General features: G+C 44.0%; 1 protein-coding gene across 27 annotated transcripts in view; it reads left to right on the forward strand.

Annotated features, from left to right (window-relative positions):
• Positions 1-18091, forward strand: part of KALRN (kalirin RhoGEF kinase) — a 692638-nt gene that overhangs the window by 438556 nt on the left and 235991 nt on the right. For all 27 annotated transcript variants that reach the window (XM_034957211.2, XM_034957212.2, XM_034957221.2 and 24 more), the window contains 6 exons: positions 428-517; positions 6047-6139; positions 11438-11549; positions 13915-14105; positions 14544-14645; positions 15961-16103. In XM_034957211.2, coding sequence (XP_034813102.1) covers positions 428-517; positions 6047-6139; positions 11438-11549; positions 13915-14105; positions 14544-14645; positions 15961-16103 — 731 coding nt within the window. The remainder of the gene's footprint in view (positions 1-427; positions 518-6046; positions 6140-11437; positions 11550-13914; positions 14106-14543; positions 14646-15960; positions 16104-18091) is intronic.

An 18091-nucleotide genomic window follows, 5' to 3' on the forward strand; every position in this document is an offset into this window, starting at 1 on the left:
TCTACCTCTGAGATAATACTTCATCTTCATTATTTGTTTTTGAATTCAGAGAAAATGCTGTCCTTTTTCAAGATGGGGAGCACAATTGTAGATAATCCAAAAAAGGGTAAAATCTGTAAATAAGTTCTGTCCAACTTCAGAATATATCAGGATATATGAGTTGCTTTTTCTGATTCTTTCTAGCACAAACTATTATTAAAAGGAGCTCAGTTTCAGAAGCTTTCTCCACATGCTGACAGGAGAAAGACATCCCAATGTCCGTTAGGGGACCATGGGGGCTGGATGAGCATAGAACATTTGCCATAGAAAATCTAGACACTGGCATCTGAGGGTCTTAACTGTACAGCCCTTGCTGGGTCCTTCAGCATGGTGGACAGAAGGGAACAACTAATGAATGCTTATCTATTATTATCTTTGTTCTTTTTAGGCAGACAAATTTCAGATGTATGTCACCTACTGTAAAAACAAGCCTGATTCCAACCAGCTTATCCTGGAGCATGCGGGCACCTTCTTTGATGTAAGCTGTGTTTTCCATTCTTGAGCAGCTGATGAGCAGGTGGAAATGCTTCTCTGCTTTGGCATAATGGGTGGATATTTAGCTATCCTTTTTTCCTAATTTTTCTTTACTGGCCACTGCAAACCTTAAGCATGGAAAAAAAGCAAAAACAGTATATGTCTGTATTTTGTTTCATCTCATCCTATCTTGACCAAAGTGATTTTGTACGAGGCAAATTTGTCTCCATGCCTCCACACCAAACCTAGGAAGTCATAAAGCACATGTTTAGAGGAGGCCCACTATGATGCAGTTGTTGATTAATATATTCCACTTCTGCTTCATATACAGCTCTCACAAATGTAATGTTTCCAAAAGTGTGATCCTTGGACCTCAGTCCACATCTATTAAATCAGAATCTCTTGGGGGGAGCCCAACAACCTGAGTTTTAAGGAGGCCTCTGGGTAACTGAACTCCACTCAAGTTTGAGAATCACTTCTCTAATGCAATTGATTCAACCTTTTTTGGAAAAAAAAAAACTGATATCTGAATCCCATGCCTGAGGTTCTGCTATGATTGGCCTGACTGTGGCCTGAGCATTGGGATATTTTAAAGTTTCTGGTGAGAGTGATGTGCAGCCAGGGCTGAACACCTCTGCTATAATAGAAGCCAGGAGAAGAGTGAGGCTGATGTGCCTTGTCAGATCCTTTGGTTTGGAATTATGACACAATCCTGTTGGCAAATGGTGGGATCTATAAAGCCAAGAGTGACCTATTGGCTTTACAGTAAGCAAAATCAAAGGGGTCCCTGCAGGATTCAAAGGATGAATAAGAGGGAAAGATGAAATTGGGGAAAAAGAAAGTTTAGTGAGAGGCAGACTATAGCAGTGATGGCTATTTTGGCAGTCATATCAGAAGTGACAGAAACTAGAAACTCAGCCCTTTTTAAAGGTTATCTGTCTATCTGCCTACCTGTTTTCATTTTTTTCATAAATATTTGGATGTCTACTTTATGCAAGATAGTGGGCTAGGCCCCGTGGAGAATATAAAGACATTTAAACATGGTCCTTGTACTCAATTGTGCAAAAGAAACCTTCCCTGAGCATCTTTCTAGCCTGGCACTGCCTCAACAGAAATGATCCTACAAATGTCTTGTTGCTCAGTAAAGAAATGACACTTGAATGGAAGGAAGCCAGATGAGGAAAAATGCACATGATTTTTTTAATGGAGCATTAATATGGAAATGGCTCTATGTATCCCACACTAGAATACCTGGGGTTAGATTTGGTACCACAGAAGAACCCAAGAAAAGTGCTCCTCTCACCTGATATTATTGGGTATCATATTGGATGCCCTCTGCCACCGTTACCTCTGAGTGAGAATCTTTTTCCCTTAGGATGCTTCTGTTGATTATTCATGAACAATATCCAGAAGGGTCTTTTTGAAGTTTTAAATGCATTGTGTCCTGTCTTCCACTTAGCACTTTTCTGACACAGATGTCCTGTGCTCTGAGCATGTCTCAAACTCTTCTGCTTCCTGTCTTTGCTCACACCGCTCTCTCTGCCTAGGATAGATTGTGTCCTCTCCACACAACACAAACACACAAACACACACACCCTTCTGTCTCTCTCTTCAAAATTCTTCCTATCCATTAAAGGTCACATGCTGCTTCCTGCATGAGTCCTTTCCTTTGTACTTTGTATCTTTGTTATAGCATTTGTAATGATTTGCCTTTTGGCAGGTGAACAATGCACCTTTCTGTTACTCACATCTCCCTCCACCTGTGAGCTCCTTGAGATCTTATGCCTGATTCATATTTGTCACATCTCAGTGCCTGGCACCAGAATGTATTTTCCCTTAGTACTACATACCTCGCATCCCCATTTCTAGCCAATTTCTAGGCTTTGATAAGTCAGATGTATCCCCAAATTTCCCACCCTATACCCCATTTCCAACATAGTGCCTAGTGAGCTTCTACATTAGTTGGAAAGACTGATGGAAGCCACAAAACCAGTCCAGTAGGAGTTCTTCAAGTCTGCCCTGGAAGCGGGGACAGAAGACAGTAAACTCTCCGGATTGCTTTCAAAACTTTCCAAAAGGCATAATCTTTGCAGCTTATTTTCATTCCATCAGAAGAGTTTCCCTAACTTCTACACTTAGGAACCATCTGCTTTAGGCCCTCATTCTATAAACCATCTGCTTTAGGCCCTCATTCTATAAACCATCTGCTTTAGGCCCTCATTCTATTGCTTTCAAAACTTTCCAAAAGGCATAATCTTTGTGGCTTATTTTCATTCCATCAGAAGAGTTTCCCTAAGTTCTACACTTAGGAACCATTTGCTTTAGGCCCTCATTCTATAAATGAGATAAACCCTTAATAAAGGCAGTCACCTAATATCCATTACTGTAAAGAGAACACAGAGAATTAAAGTCCTAGAAAGGCTTACACATTCACACGATCCAGAATTTTTTTTTTTTTTTTTTTTTGAGATGGAGTCTCGCTCTGTTGCCCAGACTGGAGTGCAGTGGCGCGATCTCGGCTCACTGCAAGCTCCGCCTCCTGGGTTCACGCCATTCTCCCTCCTCAGCCTCCCGAGTAGCTGGGACTACAGGCACCCACCACCATGCCCGGCTAATTTTTTGTATTTCTAGTAGAGACAGGGTTTCACCGTGTTAGCCAGGATGGTCTCGATCTCCTGACCTCGTGATCTACCCGCCTCGGCCTCCCAAAGTGCTGGGACTACAGGCATGAGCCACCGCGCCCGGCCGATCCAGAATGTTTGACCCATCACACAGCATGGGTGTGATGTCTAAGCTTGGTTTGACTGATGTAGGCCCCTCCCTCTCTGCTCCACATGCAGCTTTCCTTAAGCTGGGCTTTTCATCAGAGAGGAAAGAGTGCCAAAGGTGCATTGTTGCTTGTGCTTTCTTGCCAAAGCTCCCAGATAAACTCACAAGGTTCAGTTGCCTGAAGAGAGTCAAGCTGCAGCTGTTTTTGCCCATCATCCTCAAACAAGTCTTGCAACTACACACCTCTGGGAAAGAGGCAAATGGTGACAAAATTGCTACTTTCTGAGATAGAAATCATTTCTGATAGGCATTGGAATAATTTTTTAAATTATTATTATCTCTCCTCCACCCTTCTTCATAGCCCCATAACAAGTCCTATCTAGTCCATCTTTAAAATATTTATTTTATTCTTCCCAATGCTTTATTCTCACTAATTCTAGCTTAGGGCATGCCCCTACATTGCATACCTGGACCTACTTTAAAATAACAGCTTTATTGAGAGATGATTTCAGAGATCATACATTTTGCCCATTTAAAGTATGAATTCAGTGTTTTTGTGTGTGCGCTGACAGATATGTGCAACCATCCCTTCAGTCAATTTTAGGGCACTTTTATCACCTCACAAAGCAACCCTGTATCCTTTAGCCATCACCCCCCAGCTCTCCACCACAAACCCCAACCCACAAGCAACCAATGATCTACTTTATGTCTCTACAGATAGATCTGCCTTGCCTGGACATTTCATAAAATTGAGTCATAATACATGGTCTTTTGTGACTGGTTTCTTTCACTTAGCATAATGTTTTCAGAGTTCATCTGTGTTGTTGCATGCATCAGAACTTCATTTCTTTTTATGTCCAAATAATATTTCATTGTATGAATATTCTACATTTTGTTTTTCCATTTATCAATTCATGGATGTTTGGGTTTTTCATGCATAGATATATATTTTTTATTTCTCTTGAGTATATACCTAGAACTTGAATTGCTGGATCGTGTGGTAACTTCAGATCTATACACCTGAGCTTTTGCAATAGCCTCATAACTTGTCTTTCTGTCTCTATTTCTCCAAGATTTACCCCCATGTTGCTATTAGGTATATATATTACTCTTTCTGAAACATTACTTTCATCATGTGTTTTTTTCTCTTTTTTGTTGCTTGTTTGTTTATTTGTTTGTTTTGAGACAGGGTCTCTCTCTGTCATCCAGGTTGAGTGCAGTGGCGTGATCATAGCTTACTGCAGCCTTGACCTTCTGGGCTCAAGTAATCCTCCCACCTCAGCCTCCCAAGTAGCTGGGACTACAGGCACGTGCCACCATACCCAGCTAATTTTTGTATTTTTTGTAGAGATGGGATCTGGCCATGTTGCCCAGGCTGGTCTTGAACTACTGGATGCAAGTGATCCTCCCGCCTTGGCCTCCCAAAGTGCTGGGATTACAGGCGTGAGCCACCATGCCCCGCCTGTTTTTTCTGTTTAAGATCTGTGATGCTTTACCATTGAAAAACTTACCATCATATCCTAACTCTTTTCTAACTCAAACCCATCAATGACCCAACCTTGCATATCTAACTGTATTTTTCACTTCTTATAGAAGGTGAGTGTGCATCCTCTGTACCATTCAGTCATGGTCCTCATCATCATCTAAACACACAATGATTATTTCAGCCGATACAGTTTTGTGTTTGATGTAAGTGAGTGTCATTCCTCCAACCTTTTACTTAACCCACCCCCACTGCCCACCTCACCTCTTAGCCCCAGGTGAGGTTGAGGCCTTATCTCTACTAACCACCCGGCCACTCCCAACCCCAGTAATCTCTCAATTTTTATTGGCTATACCATTTCCTCTATTGTCTTTTGTTGATCTCTAGTTCATGTGCGTTGAGTATTCTCATCTAGACTGTAAGCTTTTTGAGGGCAGGGAGAGAAATGTACCTTTCTCTGACCCTTATAACCCCTAGACTTTGGGGAGTAGAAGATCATTTTGGAGGTAGGATAGAGAGTAGATTAAAAGGAGAGACTAGAAGCACAAACAGCAGTTGGAGGCCACGGCCCTAGCCTGGGCATGAGTGATGAGGGTGATGTCCCTGGAAATGGAAAGGAAAGATTTGTCACCAGGGATAACAGAGGAGAAATGACTAAAATTGACTCCATGGTTTCTAGCTTAGGAGACCTGAAGAATGAAGGAGGTGCTATTTATCACAATGAACATTTATAAGAAATAAAGTGATGACCCTAAGTTGCGATGTGTTAAATTTAAAGAGAAGGATGGTATTAATAAAGGAGATATATCCTTGTGCTATTTTAAGGAGACTGAAGGCAGGGAAACACTCCTCAGGAGCCATCAGAATAGATGTCAGAGCCTCATTCTCTGCCTTCCCTGTACTCTCATCTCCCCTTTTTGGAACTGATTTCCTTTTACTCCTACTTCATCTCTCCTTACCCTCCGCTCTGTTATTTACCTTATTGCTCTCTTTTCTACTGTTCTTTTTCTCCATTTTTGCTCAATTTCTATTTGTTTCACACACTTGCTTCTTTCCCTAATCCTTCTCCCTTTTTACTCTCTCTCCTATTTTCTCTATATGCATCTTGATCTCTTTTGTTTCTCTTTTTACTCCCCTCTCCCTATGAAAGAACATGTTCTCATACTTGTCTACCTTTTTCTCTTTCTTCCTCTCTTCTGACCCCTGCCTTTCTCCTCTCAGAGTTCACACACATGCACACACCCCTCTGTGTCTAATGGCACATTGTTCTCATCCCTGCAGGAGATACAACAGCGGCATGGTCTGGCCAACTCCATCTCTTCCTACCTAATTAAGCCTGTCCAAAGGATCACCAAATATCAACTGCTCCTGAAGGTACCTCCCCTCCCCTCTACATCCCCCTCCACTGCCTACTGCCTGGGGCAAGGGAGTCCCAGCTTTGGCCCCTAAGGATAGGAATGCTTCCACCTGAAGACCTTTCTTCTACCTAGGGCAGAACTTCTGCCCACACTGGCATCGCTGTCCTATCCCATGGAAATCCAGATGCCTATTTTAAGGCAGAAGGGGGAGAAAAGAGAGCAGGAATAAGTTGTAACTATTTTCTCATCTACCTACCACTGCACAGCTTTTAGCAATTGCCTTCTCAGGCACTGACTGGCTCCTAGAGGCTTTCTTGTCCCTCCTTACAGAAGCAGATTCCTCCTGGTAGCCCCTGCTTTTGATGAAATCAAGAGTCAGAGTCTTGCCAGGCACAGTGGCTCATGCCTATAATCCCAGCACTTTGGGAGGCTGAGGTGGGCAGATCATTTGGGGCCAGGAGTTTGAGACCAGCCTGGCCAACATGGCAAAACTCCATCTCTACTAAAAATACAAAAAATTAGCCAGGCATGGTGGTGTGCACCTGTAATCCCAGTTACTCGGGAGGCTGAGGCAAGAGAATCACTTGAACCCAGGAGGCGGAGGTTGCAGTGATCCGAGATCATGTCACTGAACTCCAGCCTGGGTGACAGAGTGAGACACAGTCTCAAAAAAATAAGAATAATAATTAATAAATAAATAAAAGGTCAGAGTCCTAAGGGCAGTGCCAGTTTACATGGGTAGTCGAGGCCAGGGTGGCACCTACCATTGTCTGTGTTTGTCAAGACGATGAGGATTTTGAGGGAAAATAGTCAAAGGGTACATGTTAAAACACAAGGGTATTCTTATATCTGTAGGTTCTTGCATGTTAGGGGTTCTTCTGGAGCCAACCAAGAGATTTGGATTTTCCTTCAAAATCTTATCTTTAAAAGTTAAATAACCAAATATGCAAAACACTAAGTAATTTGGGTTTATCCTTCTCATATAAGAATGCATTGATACATTGAAAATAATGTCATTTCCACAGAAAGCCTGGGGAATTGACACAAGTAGTTAAATAACCCCCATCTATATTAATACCTAAAGTTTAGGGGTAGAGTTTTCCCTCATTTGAAATATCCTGCTGGTTGCTCCTTGAATGCAAAGATAAAGGGATAGTAGGGGACATGTTATAAGTACATTGTGTAATTTCAGAGAAAATCTGATGTAATTCAGCTCATGTTTAGAGATGTCTGCAAAAACTTGCATAATCTCATTTCACTGAACCTGAAAACCAGTCTAATTTTAAATCTGCCATTCTAGTCACACTGGAGTGAGTCCACCATTCCCAGCCCATGGAATCTCCCTGGCTTAGCACTATGAGAGGTGTGAGGGCAGCAGTACAGTGAAGGTGCAGGAGCCTGTGCCCTGGTAGGGTTTTCTGTCCTCTGAGTCAGAGTGGGGCCATGCCACATCATTTCCCTTCAGCCTCATCCCCGCAATTCTTCTCCTTCCTCATCTCCAAGAAGAGGCTACAGACATCTGCTTCCAGTACTCCAGCCAACCAACCCTGCAGAAATGGCTTAAAGTGTTACAACTGGACATCACACCCTCAGCCTTTCCTGAGGACTAGTGTGAGAAAAGAGTGTGCAGCCACCCCAGCCGTCCTGACAGAACTGCTTTCCCTTCTTTGTTTTTTGAAATTTCGTATATGAAGACACAAGAAATTCTTGTGAGATCTCAGGACAGGGGTGTAGGGAATCCTCTCTCCTGAGAAATGGGTATACTTTCTATCTTTAGATGACAGCTGCTTAGGCCATTCTTTACGTGTGGCTATTAGAAAGTTAGCATTGAATTTTGTGGTTGCTTACAGTAGAATCCCTTAGCCCAGATTTTGTGTATAATTATCTTCTTCTTTCCTATCCCACTTAATGCTTGGCCTTTTAAAATTATTTTTCATGGTCGGGCATGGTGGCTCATGCCTGTAATCCCAGCACTTTGGGAGGCCAAGGCAGGTGGATTGCTTGAGGTCAAGAGTTCAAGACCAGCCTGGCCAACATGGCAAAACCCCGTCTCTACAAAAAATTAGCTGGGCATGGTGGTGTGTGCCTGTAATCCCAGCTACTCAGGAGGCTGAGGCATGAGAATTGCTTGAGCCTCAGAGGCAGAGGCTGCAGTGAGCCAATATCATGCCACTGCACTACACCCTGGGCAACAGGGTGAGACTCCATCTCAAAAAAAAAACGAATAAAATAAAAAATAAAATTATTTTTCTTGTGCTAACAGACTTAAAAAAATTGATTTTTATGGTTTTGAATGTATGTATCCCACCCAAAGGTTGTTCAGGAATTGGTGGGGTTGTGAATTTTAAAAGGAAAAACAAAAGGAAAGAAAGACAAACCAATGCTGACTCAACTATCCACACTGCCAGTGTCTTAAATCAACTAAGATGCAGTTCTAAAAGAAATATAGCTTTTTACCTCTCCCTTTAACCCTGTAAGGTGTAAGCCCCCTAGGATGAATTATGTGGCATAGACAAGGGAGGGAAGTTGAGGATGGAATAGGCTTGTGTTTTGCTGTGGGCAGTCGAAGGAGTGGGCTATGGACCTTTGTTCTGGAGTTGAGTGTTTTAGGAAGAAGTGCCTATAGAGGTAGCTAAGAAGTGGAAAAATAAAGTGGCAGGAATTTGATTGTGAGGAAGTCATAAAATTATTATTTTTTTTTAAGAAAATAGGCTGGGCACAGTGGCTCACACCTATAATCCCAGCACTTTGGGTGTCCAAGGCAGGTGGATCACTTGAGGTCAGGAGTTTGAGACCAGCCTGACCAATATGGTGAAACTCCGTCTCTACTGAAAATATAAAAATTGCCCAGTCATGGTGGCGTGCACCTGTAGTCCCAGCTACTTGGGAGGCTGAGACAGAAGAATTGCTTGAACCCAGGAGGCGGAGGTTGCAGTGAGCTGAGATTGCACCACTGCACTCCAGCCTGGGTGATAGAGCGAGACTGTCTCAAAAAATACAAGAAGATAGTTTTGGTCTTTTTTAAATGTGCTGGTGGCAGAGTGCCTGCTGAGTAAGAGAAAAACAGTTTGCTGAGCTTTTACTATAAATAATATGGGATTTATTTTCATAAAGTCAGTTTTATTTCAAATACATGTATATTTAATTGTCAGTATCCTCCGGGTTCATCACTTTAGGTATGGTGTGAAAGTAGAAACTTTACGTCAGAGTGCTCAATATTCTTCATGTAAATCTGCTGTGGCTTTACAAAAGGATCCTAAATTAAATGTGGAGCCTTCTCCTTATCATAAAGTATAGCAAGGATCAGGGAAAATTTATTGCCCCAGCTGGTAGATTGGTAGACTTGCTAAATTATTTTGGGCAGGGGGGGATTAAACTAATTCATGTTTTCTGTCACAAATTGAAGCATATTTCTTGTTTTTTCTCTTATGTTTTGCCTCAGGATTTTCTTTGATGATATATGAAAATAAGATTGGGAAGGTTAAAATAAGGAAAGGGGTGGGAGAATCTGAGAACTTTAGGTTGGCAGAAGTAAATACCACTTTCTGAACAAGGGTGACATTATACTGACTGGAGCCAAGGGCAAAGCTGAGCACTGATCACTTCTCCCTCTCAAACATGTGCTCTAGGGGGCGCACTTCTTCTTTGGACACTCAAAGCTCCCTTATTCCTAGGGGAATGTATCCAAGGATTGGATTTTTAGATCAAACTCTCACTAATTAGGTATCTTACCAAGTATAAAGCTTGACTAAAAATTTCAAGGATACAAGTAATTCCAAGGCAGAGGTGACACAGGAAAGGGCCAGGACCACCAGTGCAGCTCCAAGCCCTTTCTTGCAGCCAGGATGTGCTGCGGCCAGGTTGATCTACAAGGTCTGTAAATTATGTATGTCACATTGTATCACTTGCCCTGAAGAGAGCCAATTGGTCATGAAAGATATTCCCTTTTTACTTAGATAGTTGCGTAGCTTGTGTGATACCTTCCAGAGAGCTATGCCTCTAAAGCCACAGATTCTAGGATTGTTTACCATAAGAAGCCCTAGACAGACCAGATTTATCCTATTAAAAGCATTTCCTAGATAAGTCCTCTCTTGCTAGCAAGTACCATTAGGTTATTTGTCAAGAGGTCTGTCATTAACATGTTTACAAGATTTGATCTGGTGAACTTCTTTATTTCTGGGAAAGGCACCTCCATTCAACATGCATCCCCTACCCCCTCGAGGAGAGAGTATGGTTTGCAGATCTGTTGCTTAACCATTCCCTTCTCAGTGTCAAAGTGAGCAAGATACAGTGACCCTGATAGGAAAAATGAAAAGCCAACATTCTTCTGGTTTGGGCAAAAATCATTCCAAGTGGTCTTATGATTCTCAATATAGTTGGAAATGATCTTTCCTCCACCAACCAGATACTATATATCTTTTATGGGGATGGTGATGGCTGAGTCTCCAATGAGGAAATACAAAAGAAAGGACACACTCCCCAGCTCCCCAGGAGGTAAAAGAAAGAGGGTATTTCCCCTGGAAGCCTCAATGGGGGACAGAATATAGGAGAGACAGGGTTGATGTGGTGGATAAAGTGCCAGACTTGGATTCAGGAGACCTGGATTCAGGCCCCTGCATAGCCTCCACTGAGTTATATAACCTGAGGAAAATCACTTCATCTCTCTTAATCGCACTTACCTCATCTGACAATGAAATAGCCTAGAAGCCCATCTATTGGCCCCAGATGAGGAACTCCTGATCCATATGATCTAAAAATATTTTATTACTCTGGGATGTCATAAGCCTATTAAGTCTCCAACCTCAAGTTGTTCCCAGTGGGATGGAAGTCAGCATTCAGGCAGTAGAGGCTTGTAAATAAAAGTGGTGTCAGCAGTAAGCATGCAGGGATATATGGGTACTGCATAGCACACTCTTTATCTTCCCTTTATCCTCCTCATTCTTCTCTTTATTCTCTTTATTGGATTATACAATACTGCACCTCTGTTCACGTGCTTTGCCAGGGTAGTCCCTTCTCTAAGAGGGCAGTCCAGTGACAGAGAATGCCTCAGTTGCTGCCTTACAGGTCAAGCCATTTGGGAGTTGGGTTGGATTGAGTTAGTTTGGGCTAGATTGGGCTAAGAATGCTCAGTGTGGGAGAAAAGTAGTGGTTGAATTCTTAGAGATAACCCCTTTTACCCCACCTCACTTTCTTTATAGCTCAGAGGGAACCATTACAGAGAGTGAAGCTGGTCTATAATTTCCTTGCTGGGTTAGGTGGTGGGAGGAAGCTGGGGGAGATGGCCCTAATTATGTCCGGACTTTTTTTTCCCCAGGAACTTTTAACTTGCTGTGAAGAAGGGAAAGGGGAGCTCAAGGATGGCCTGGAGGTGATGCTCAGTGTCCCAAAGAAAGCCAATGATGCCATGCATGTCAGCATGCTGGAAGGTAGCTGTCCTCCCAGCACTGGGGAAGCCTCCTCTCTTCCTTGACACGGGGGAGCTTGTATCATGGGAGGGAAGTGGCATGAAGTTAGACAAGGTGCAAGGCTGGAAGAGAGAAGAAATGACAAATAGTTACATAGGCCCTTGTCATGTGAGAGGGGCTCCACAAGGACCAATTTGGCTAGCACCCTGCTTCTAGGAAGGACCAGGCCTAAGCCACTGGAGGTTATGTGGACATGTTGCTGCCCATGAGACAGTCCAGGACAGGCCATCACCCTCACTGTTGGTGTGCTAGAGCTTCCAACCTACAGCAGTCTTGTTAGTCTGCATAGCATCTGCATTACATTGCCTTGGTCATCACAATGAATAGAAAGCCTGATCACATAAACACACACAGACACACATACACACAAAACATACCATCTTCAGCCTTATGCTCTTTTTTTGTTATTATGGTAAAATATACATAATATGTATAACATAAATTTACCATTTTAACCATTTTTGAATGTACAGTTCGGTGGCATTAAATACATTCACATTCTTGTGCAACCAGCATTTTGTCCTCCTAGAAGGTTAGTAAGTCCAGCCAAAGAACTCTGATAAGACTTCAGTCAGATGAAGCTATCTTCTTGGGACCAGAAACCTGTAGAGTAAGATTCCAATAAAGTGGTCTTAACACTGCAGAATGAGTGGGCAGAGCAGCCATACTGGGGTGGAATTTGTTAGATGAGTTAAGATTTAACATTTTTTGGGGAGGCCAAGGTGGGTGGATCACCTGAGGTCAGGAGTTCCAGACCAGCCTGGCCAACATGGCAAAACCCCGTCTCTACTAAAAATACAAAAATTAGCCAGGGGTGGTGGCGCATGCCTGCAATCCCAGCTACTCGGGAGGCTGAGGTGTGAGAATTGCTTGAACCCAGGAGGCAGAGGTTGCCGCCAGCTGAGATCGCACCACCGCACTCCAGCCTGGGCGATAGAGCAAGACTCCATCTCAAAAAACAAAAACAAACAAACAAAAAGACTTAACATTTTTAATGGGTGCTAAAGGAAATGTGTATAGTCTGTTTCAAATATGTAAACACGTGGGCTGTTTTTTCTCTTCTGGACTCCATCCTACTCCGCCAATACCACCAACACCACCTTGGGAGACTTGATACGGTCTCCATACTTCCCGGACCATCCTTAGCACCAGAGCAAAGGAGCCCTGGCTATTTTCCCTAGGCTGAGCAGGAACCATCTCAATGTATTCCTGTTGACATTTTTCTCCACTCCTTTCCTCTCTGTTTGTACCTTCCCCTCCACCCCACCCTGGAAGTACCTGCAAGTACCCAGCTCCTCCAGTCTGTCCCTGACCTATGCTCTGGATCCAGCTACTCCATGCATGGTCTGTTTACCAGCAGCAGCAACAGCACCTGGGAGCTTGTCAGAAGTGCACATTCATGGACTCACCCCACACCTACTGAATCAGAATATCTTGGGAGGTTGGAGGGTGGGCAGTAATCTCTGTTTTCACAAGCTCTCCGAGTGATCCTTATGCACACTAAAGTTTGAGAGCATCTCTTAAAAACTTCAAGTGGTATAAATATAAACTGTTGAAGGCTTGTGCAAAGTAATCAAAGGGAGGAATTCTAGAAATGGAATATAAGAATTAAGGTAGGTCAGGCACAGTGGCTCATGCCTATAATCCTAGCACTTTGGGAGGCCAAGGTGGGAGGATCACTTGAGCTCAAGACCAGCCTGGGCAACATAGGGAGACCTTGTCTCTACAAAAAATACAAAAATTACCTGGGCATGGTGGCATGTACCTATGACCCAGCTACTTGGGAAGCTAAGCTGGGAGGATCACTTGAACCTGGGAGTTCAAGGCTGCAGTGACCCACGATCATGCCACTGCAAAAAAAAAATAATAATAAGAAGAAGAAGAATTAAGGTAATGAATGACACATAAAGAGGAGCTGAAGACACTCAGTCAGGCAGTGTTTGTCCTCAACCCCACTCATAGCTGCAAGTCAGGAACAGTAGAAAGTTGTGGAGGACAAAGGAGCTATGGGATTTGCCCTTGCAGGAGGCCAGCTGTGGGTGTGTGAAGATGTGAGGTTGCATAGGACCTTTGCAGGAGATTCCACTAATATTGGTTATGTATATAAAAGACATGGTGCAGGAAGGGGGCAGGAGAGATCTAATTGCAATTCTCAGAGATGTCTATGGAAGTGTTCAGCAGTCTCTGGAGTTAGCAGAGAGAAAAAAACCCTTCAGTAACTGAGGACTAACAATAAGAGAGGCCTTTCTCCAAGAGGGGAGTGGAACATGGCCCCCTGACTGTGGCAGTAGAGAAACTCCACAGGGTGGAAATGGATGTTTTTCAGGGTTCGACGAGAACCTGGATGTGCAGGGGGAGTTGATTCTCCAGGATGCCTTTCAAGTGTGGGACCCGAAGTCGCTGATCCGGAAGGGGCGGGAGCGGCACTTGTTCCTCTTTGAGATCTCCTTGGTTTTTAGCAAGGAGATCAAAGATTCTTCAGGACACACGAAATATGTTTACAAGAACAAGCTACTGGTAGGTGGGGCAGGTGGGGTAAGACAAGACTCCCTGCTTTCATAGAACCCATGGGCAGGAAGGGATCTGGACACACTCATCTCATCTCCTCCCCGGCCTCCACACCAAAACCATCCTGGACAAATGAAAATGTCTCCTATTTGGAAAGCACCCCACTCACCTCCCACGTCTGCATTGTAGAGTTCACAGTTCTTCTTTCTGTTTGCTTTTAGCACCTCCCTCTTCACCTTCCCTCCCTGGTACCTGCTAATCAGGCACGTGCCTGTAGGTCCTTCCATCCTGGGTAGATGAACAGAATATCCAATCTGTTAAAGTTTGATTGACAGAAGCCCCTCCCTCGGTCCTCTCCTCTTTGTTGCCTTTCCCTTCCCACCCCAGCCCTAAGTTTCCCCACTGCCCTCCCCTTCCCCGCCTCTCATAGGCATTTCCTGTCTACAGACCTCAGAGCTGGGTGTGACCGAGCACGTGGAGGGCGATCCCTGCAAATTCGCCTTGTGGTCTGGGCGCACCCCATCCTCAGACAATAAAACAGTGCTGAAAGTAAGTACTGCTCTCTGCTAGGCACAAACTAGGGTCGGGGATAATAGAAGTGGGGGTGGGCAAGTGACACCTAAAAGCTAAGGCCCAGAGACTCTCCTGAGCCATGGGCCTCTTTTGGGAATGGCAGCATCACATGGGCATTGAGAAGCAAATTCTATCATGAAGGTAGACCCAGAATCTCAAAGACGCATGGTCTCCTCAAGTGCATGCACATGTGTGACCAAGAGGGAAGAAAGCAGGGAGTGGCTTGTGGGGCCAGCTCAGCAAGGCCCACTTAAACTGTGCTCTGTCCGTATCTCTTCCTTCAAGTGGCAAGAACAATTGACCCTTTGACAAAAGACACCTTGATTTGCTCCACATTCATTTGACATTTTTTCCTAAATAGCTTCCGTGTAAAAGGTATAGTGCCTAGTGTGGTGGGGGATAACTATGTATAAGATATGGACCTTATTCCCTGGGAACCTACATTCTTGAACCCCTACTAAATCACATTAGCATGGGGACCATGCTGATGGAGAGAAATGTCAAGAGGGAGCCTTTCACCAGAAGACGGCCTTGAGGAGTCATTGCAGCTCTCTGGGGCACAGCAGTGATGTTAGCCTGTCTGAGCAGCGATAATGCAGATGATGAAGTTCCCAGCAGTCATTTGCTTGTCAGGAAAGTGCCCATCACCAAGGAAAAAATGGTCCAACCCCGACAAAAGCTTCACATGTATTCACTCTGAACTGCCAGCATAGCTGCTACCTGTTGTGAGGCAGAATTACCAGAAAAAAAATTCTACCAAGACAAATGGGATCATCATAAAATGATAGCAGTGCCTTTAGTTAACAGAGCTTGCCACAAACCCAGGACTGATTTCTAGTCAGTACAAGTCTGTGGAGCCATGCTAGGTGAACATCCTGACATATATCCATACTGATTGGGAAGTAGATGCTGCCCCTCCCAGTGCCCACAAGACCTCCCCAGGATCTAGCAACCCAGGTGTTAATCCCTGTCCCAGGGGGAACTTCCAGATACTGTTCCACCTCCAGGGCAGATATCAGGATTGGTCAGTGCCTTATGAGTTATGAAATACTTTGACAGTTACTTCCATACAAGTAATTCTGCATTGAGTCTTGAGGTCAGAGCACTGTTCTGGGAGTTGGAGAAGCCTGTTTCTGGTATTGAAGAGTCATAAGTATGAAATGAGAAATAAACTCCCCAGACATTTGGAATCCTTGAAAATAACAGATGAAGACTGCAGGAGGGTTGAGAACTGTTTTTGGTAAGGTGTTGGGAGTTGGGGTTCTCAGTCTTTCTCCCTGTGGCACTCTAGGCCTCCAACATTGAAACCAAGCAGGAGTGGATCAAGAACATTCGAGAAGTGATTCAAGAAAGGATCATTCACCTGAAAGGCGCTTTAAAGGAGCCACTTCAGCTCCCCAAAACACCAGCCAAACAGAGGAACAATAGTAAGAGGTAACCAGCACCTCTCCCTCCAGCACTGCCTGCCTCACAGGCTTCCGGGTGCGGGAATGGGATGAATCTTTGCTTCTGAAGGGGGATGTGCCCAGCAGGTGGCACTCTCCAAGAAGGCCTGTGAGTTCCACCTAGGATGAGTCATCTGATCTTTAAGCATCTCACTAGTGTCAAATTCAGCAGGGCTTCATTGAGCACCTCTTATATGATAAACACTCTGCTAGGTTCTACAAGATAAAAGGAAGTGTAAGATGAGTCGATTCCCTTAAGAGCCATCTAATAGTCATGTCTGACACATGAAATAGACCGGAAGAACCACATATAGGGATCATCAATTCTATAAGAATTCAAAGAAAGGGGACTTTAGATGAGCCCTAGAGTGGAGGAACTCTCTGGACTGGTTGGATAGTCAAAGGGCTTTGTGTACTGTAATGTGTGGAGTGGTGGTTTCATTGCAGGTCTTACTGCAACCCCCACAGAGACCTCACCTTCATTCACCTATGATAAGCAATGTCATTGGGCAGAAGAGGACTTATATCTTTCTGGACGCTTCTGAATCCCAGTTTCCTCTAAACCCATGGATGACTTCTTAAGTATTTCTTTCCCAAGTCTCCATGTGACACCTACACTTACAATGACTCTTTTGGGGGACAGTTCCAAAGAAAGCATACAAAAACTTCACATACATTTTGAAGAAAAAAAAATGGGGTTCTAGCAGAGATGGTCATTGGTGATAACAGGTTCTTCCCCCCTCCCCTGTACCTGAATGGAATAAATCTGGAGGATTTAGTTGACCCTTAGGCACCAACCAGGACAAGCAGGGTAGGGAGCCATTTCAGGGCCTATGAAGCAGCAGCAGCATTGGTCCTGAGTGAGGTGGTAGCCAAAAGAAGGGTGTGACTATGGTAGAGAAACCTCCATGGGGCGGAAGCCCCAAGACCTGCATGACCAGGATAAGTTCACCTCCTCAGTGCTGCATGGACAAATTATAACTGCTCTGGTGAAGGGGTCATTTTGATGCCAGTTATCTATGTCCAGAGTCCAGGTAAGGAGGGGGTGGACTAAAGTCTAGCAGTGGAGACAGGCCATGCCTCAGGGAATCCCTACTTTAATAAAGAAATTAGAAAGGAAACAATTACAAAGAAATGATGGTCTAGGATCATAGTGAAAGAGGATACTCAGGTGAGGCTGACTAGGCTTATTTACCCTGACATAGCCCCTTTTTCCTATAGTAGGAGAGTTTGAGCATTTCCAGAACATGGGAAAGGCATATCTTGGAAATGCCCCCACCTTTTCTCTGCTCCCACCTTTTCTCTTGTCCTGAGATGGGTGGGTGAGAAACCTTGGCATACTCTGCAGAGAATAACCAAACAGTCTATAATTCCGTTATCTTGGATTCCTGGATATGGGGACAGTTTATAGAGGAGTTCATTGGTTGGGGAATACTACCCACAGTCCTAGGTGGCCTCCCCACATCCCCCCAGAAGTGGCTTCATCTGGAGTGGACCAGAAGGGCCCACCATGGGCCAGAATAGCGGGAAGCAGAAAGTACAGCCAGCTCTCAACTGTCTACACATGGTGGGGAGCGCTGGCCCAGATAATCCAAAACAACAGATGATCTAAAAGTCCTTTATTTTTGGTTTTGAAATGCGTCACATAAAGTCTTTTTACAGCAGATTTTCCTTCCTATGAATGTGTGGCTTATGTTATTAAAATAAATTGGCATTTCCCAAGCCCACAAATGATGGTGAGAGAGCAGTTGACTTAGAAATGTTCTGGATGGGAGAAAATACTTTTTATGATGAATAGACATTGTGTGTATACATGTGCACATGCATGGGTACTTGCATACACACACACATCCACATACATTCACACATACACCAGAGTGCAATCATTTAGACTCTTTGAGGTGAATTCGTTATTTGTGGCACTTTGTTCATGTGGTAGGATTCTCAGGCTTTCAGTTTCCCTGTCCCCTGATGCCA

This window comes from Pan paniscus, chromosome 2, assembly GCF_029289425.2.
Source record: "Pan paniscus chromosome 2, NHGRI_mPanPan1-v2.0_pri, whole genome shotgun sequence".
Taxonomy (NCBI): Eukaryota; Metazoa; Chordata; class Mammalia; order Primates; family Hominidae; genus Pan; species Pan paniscus.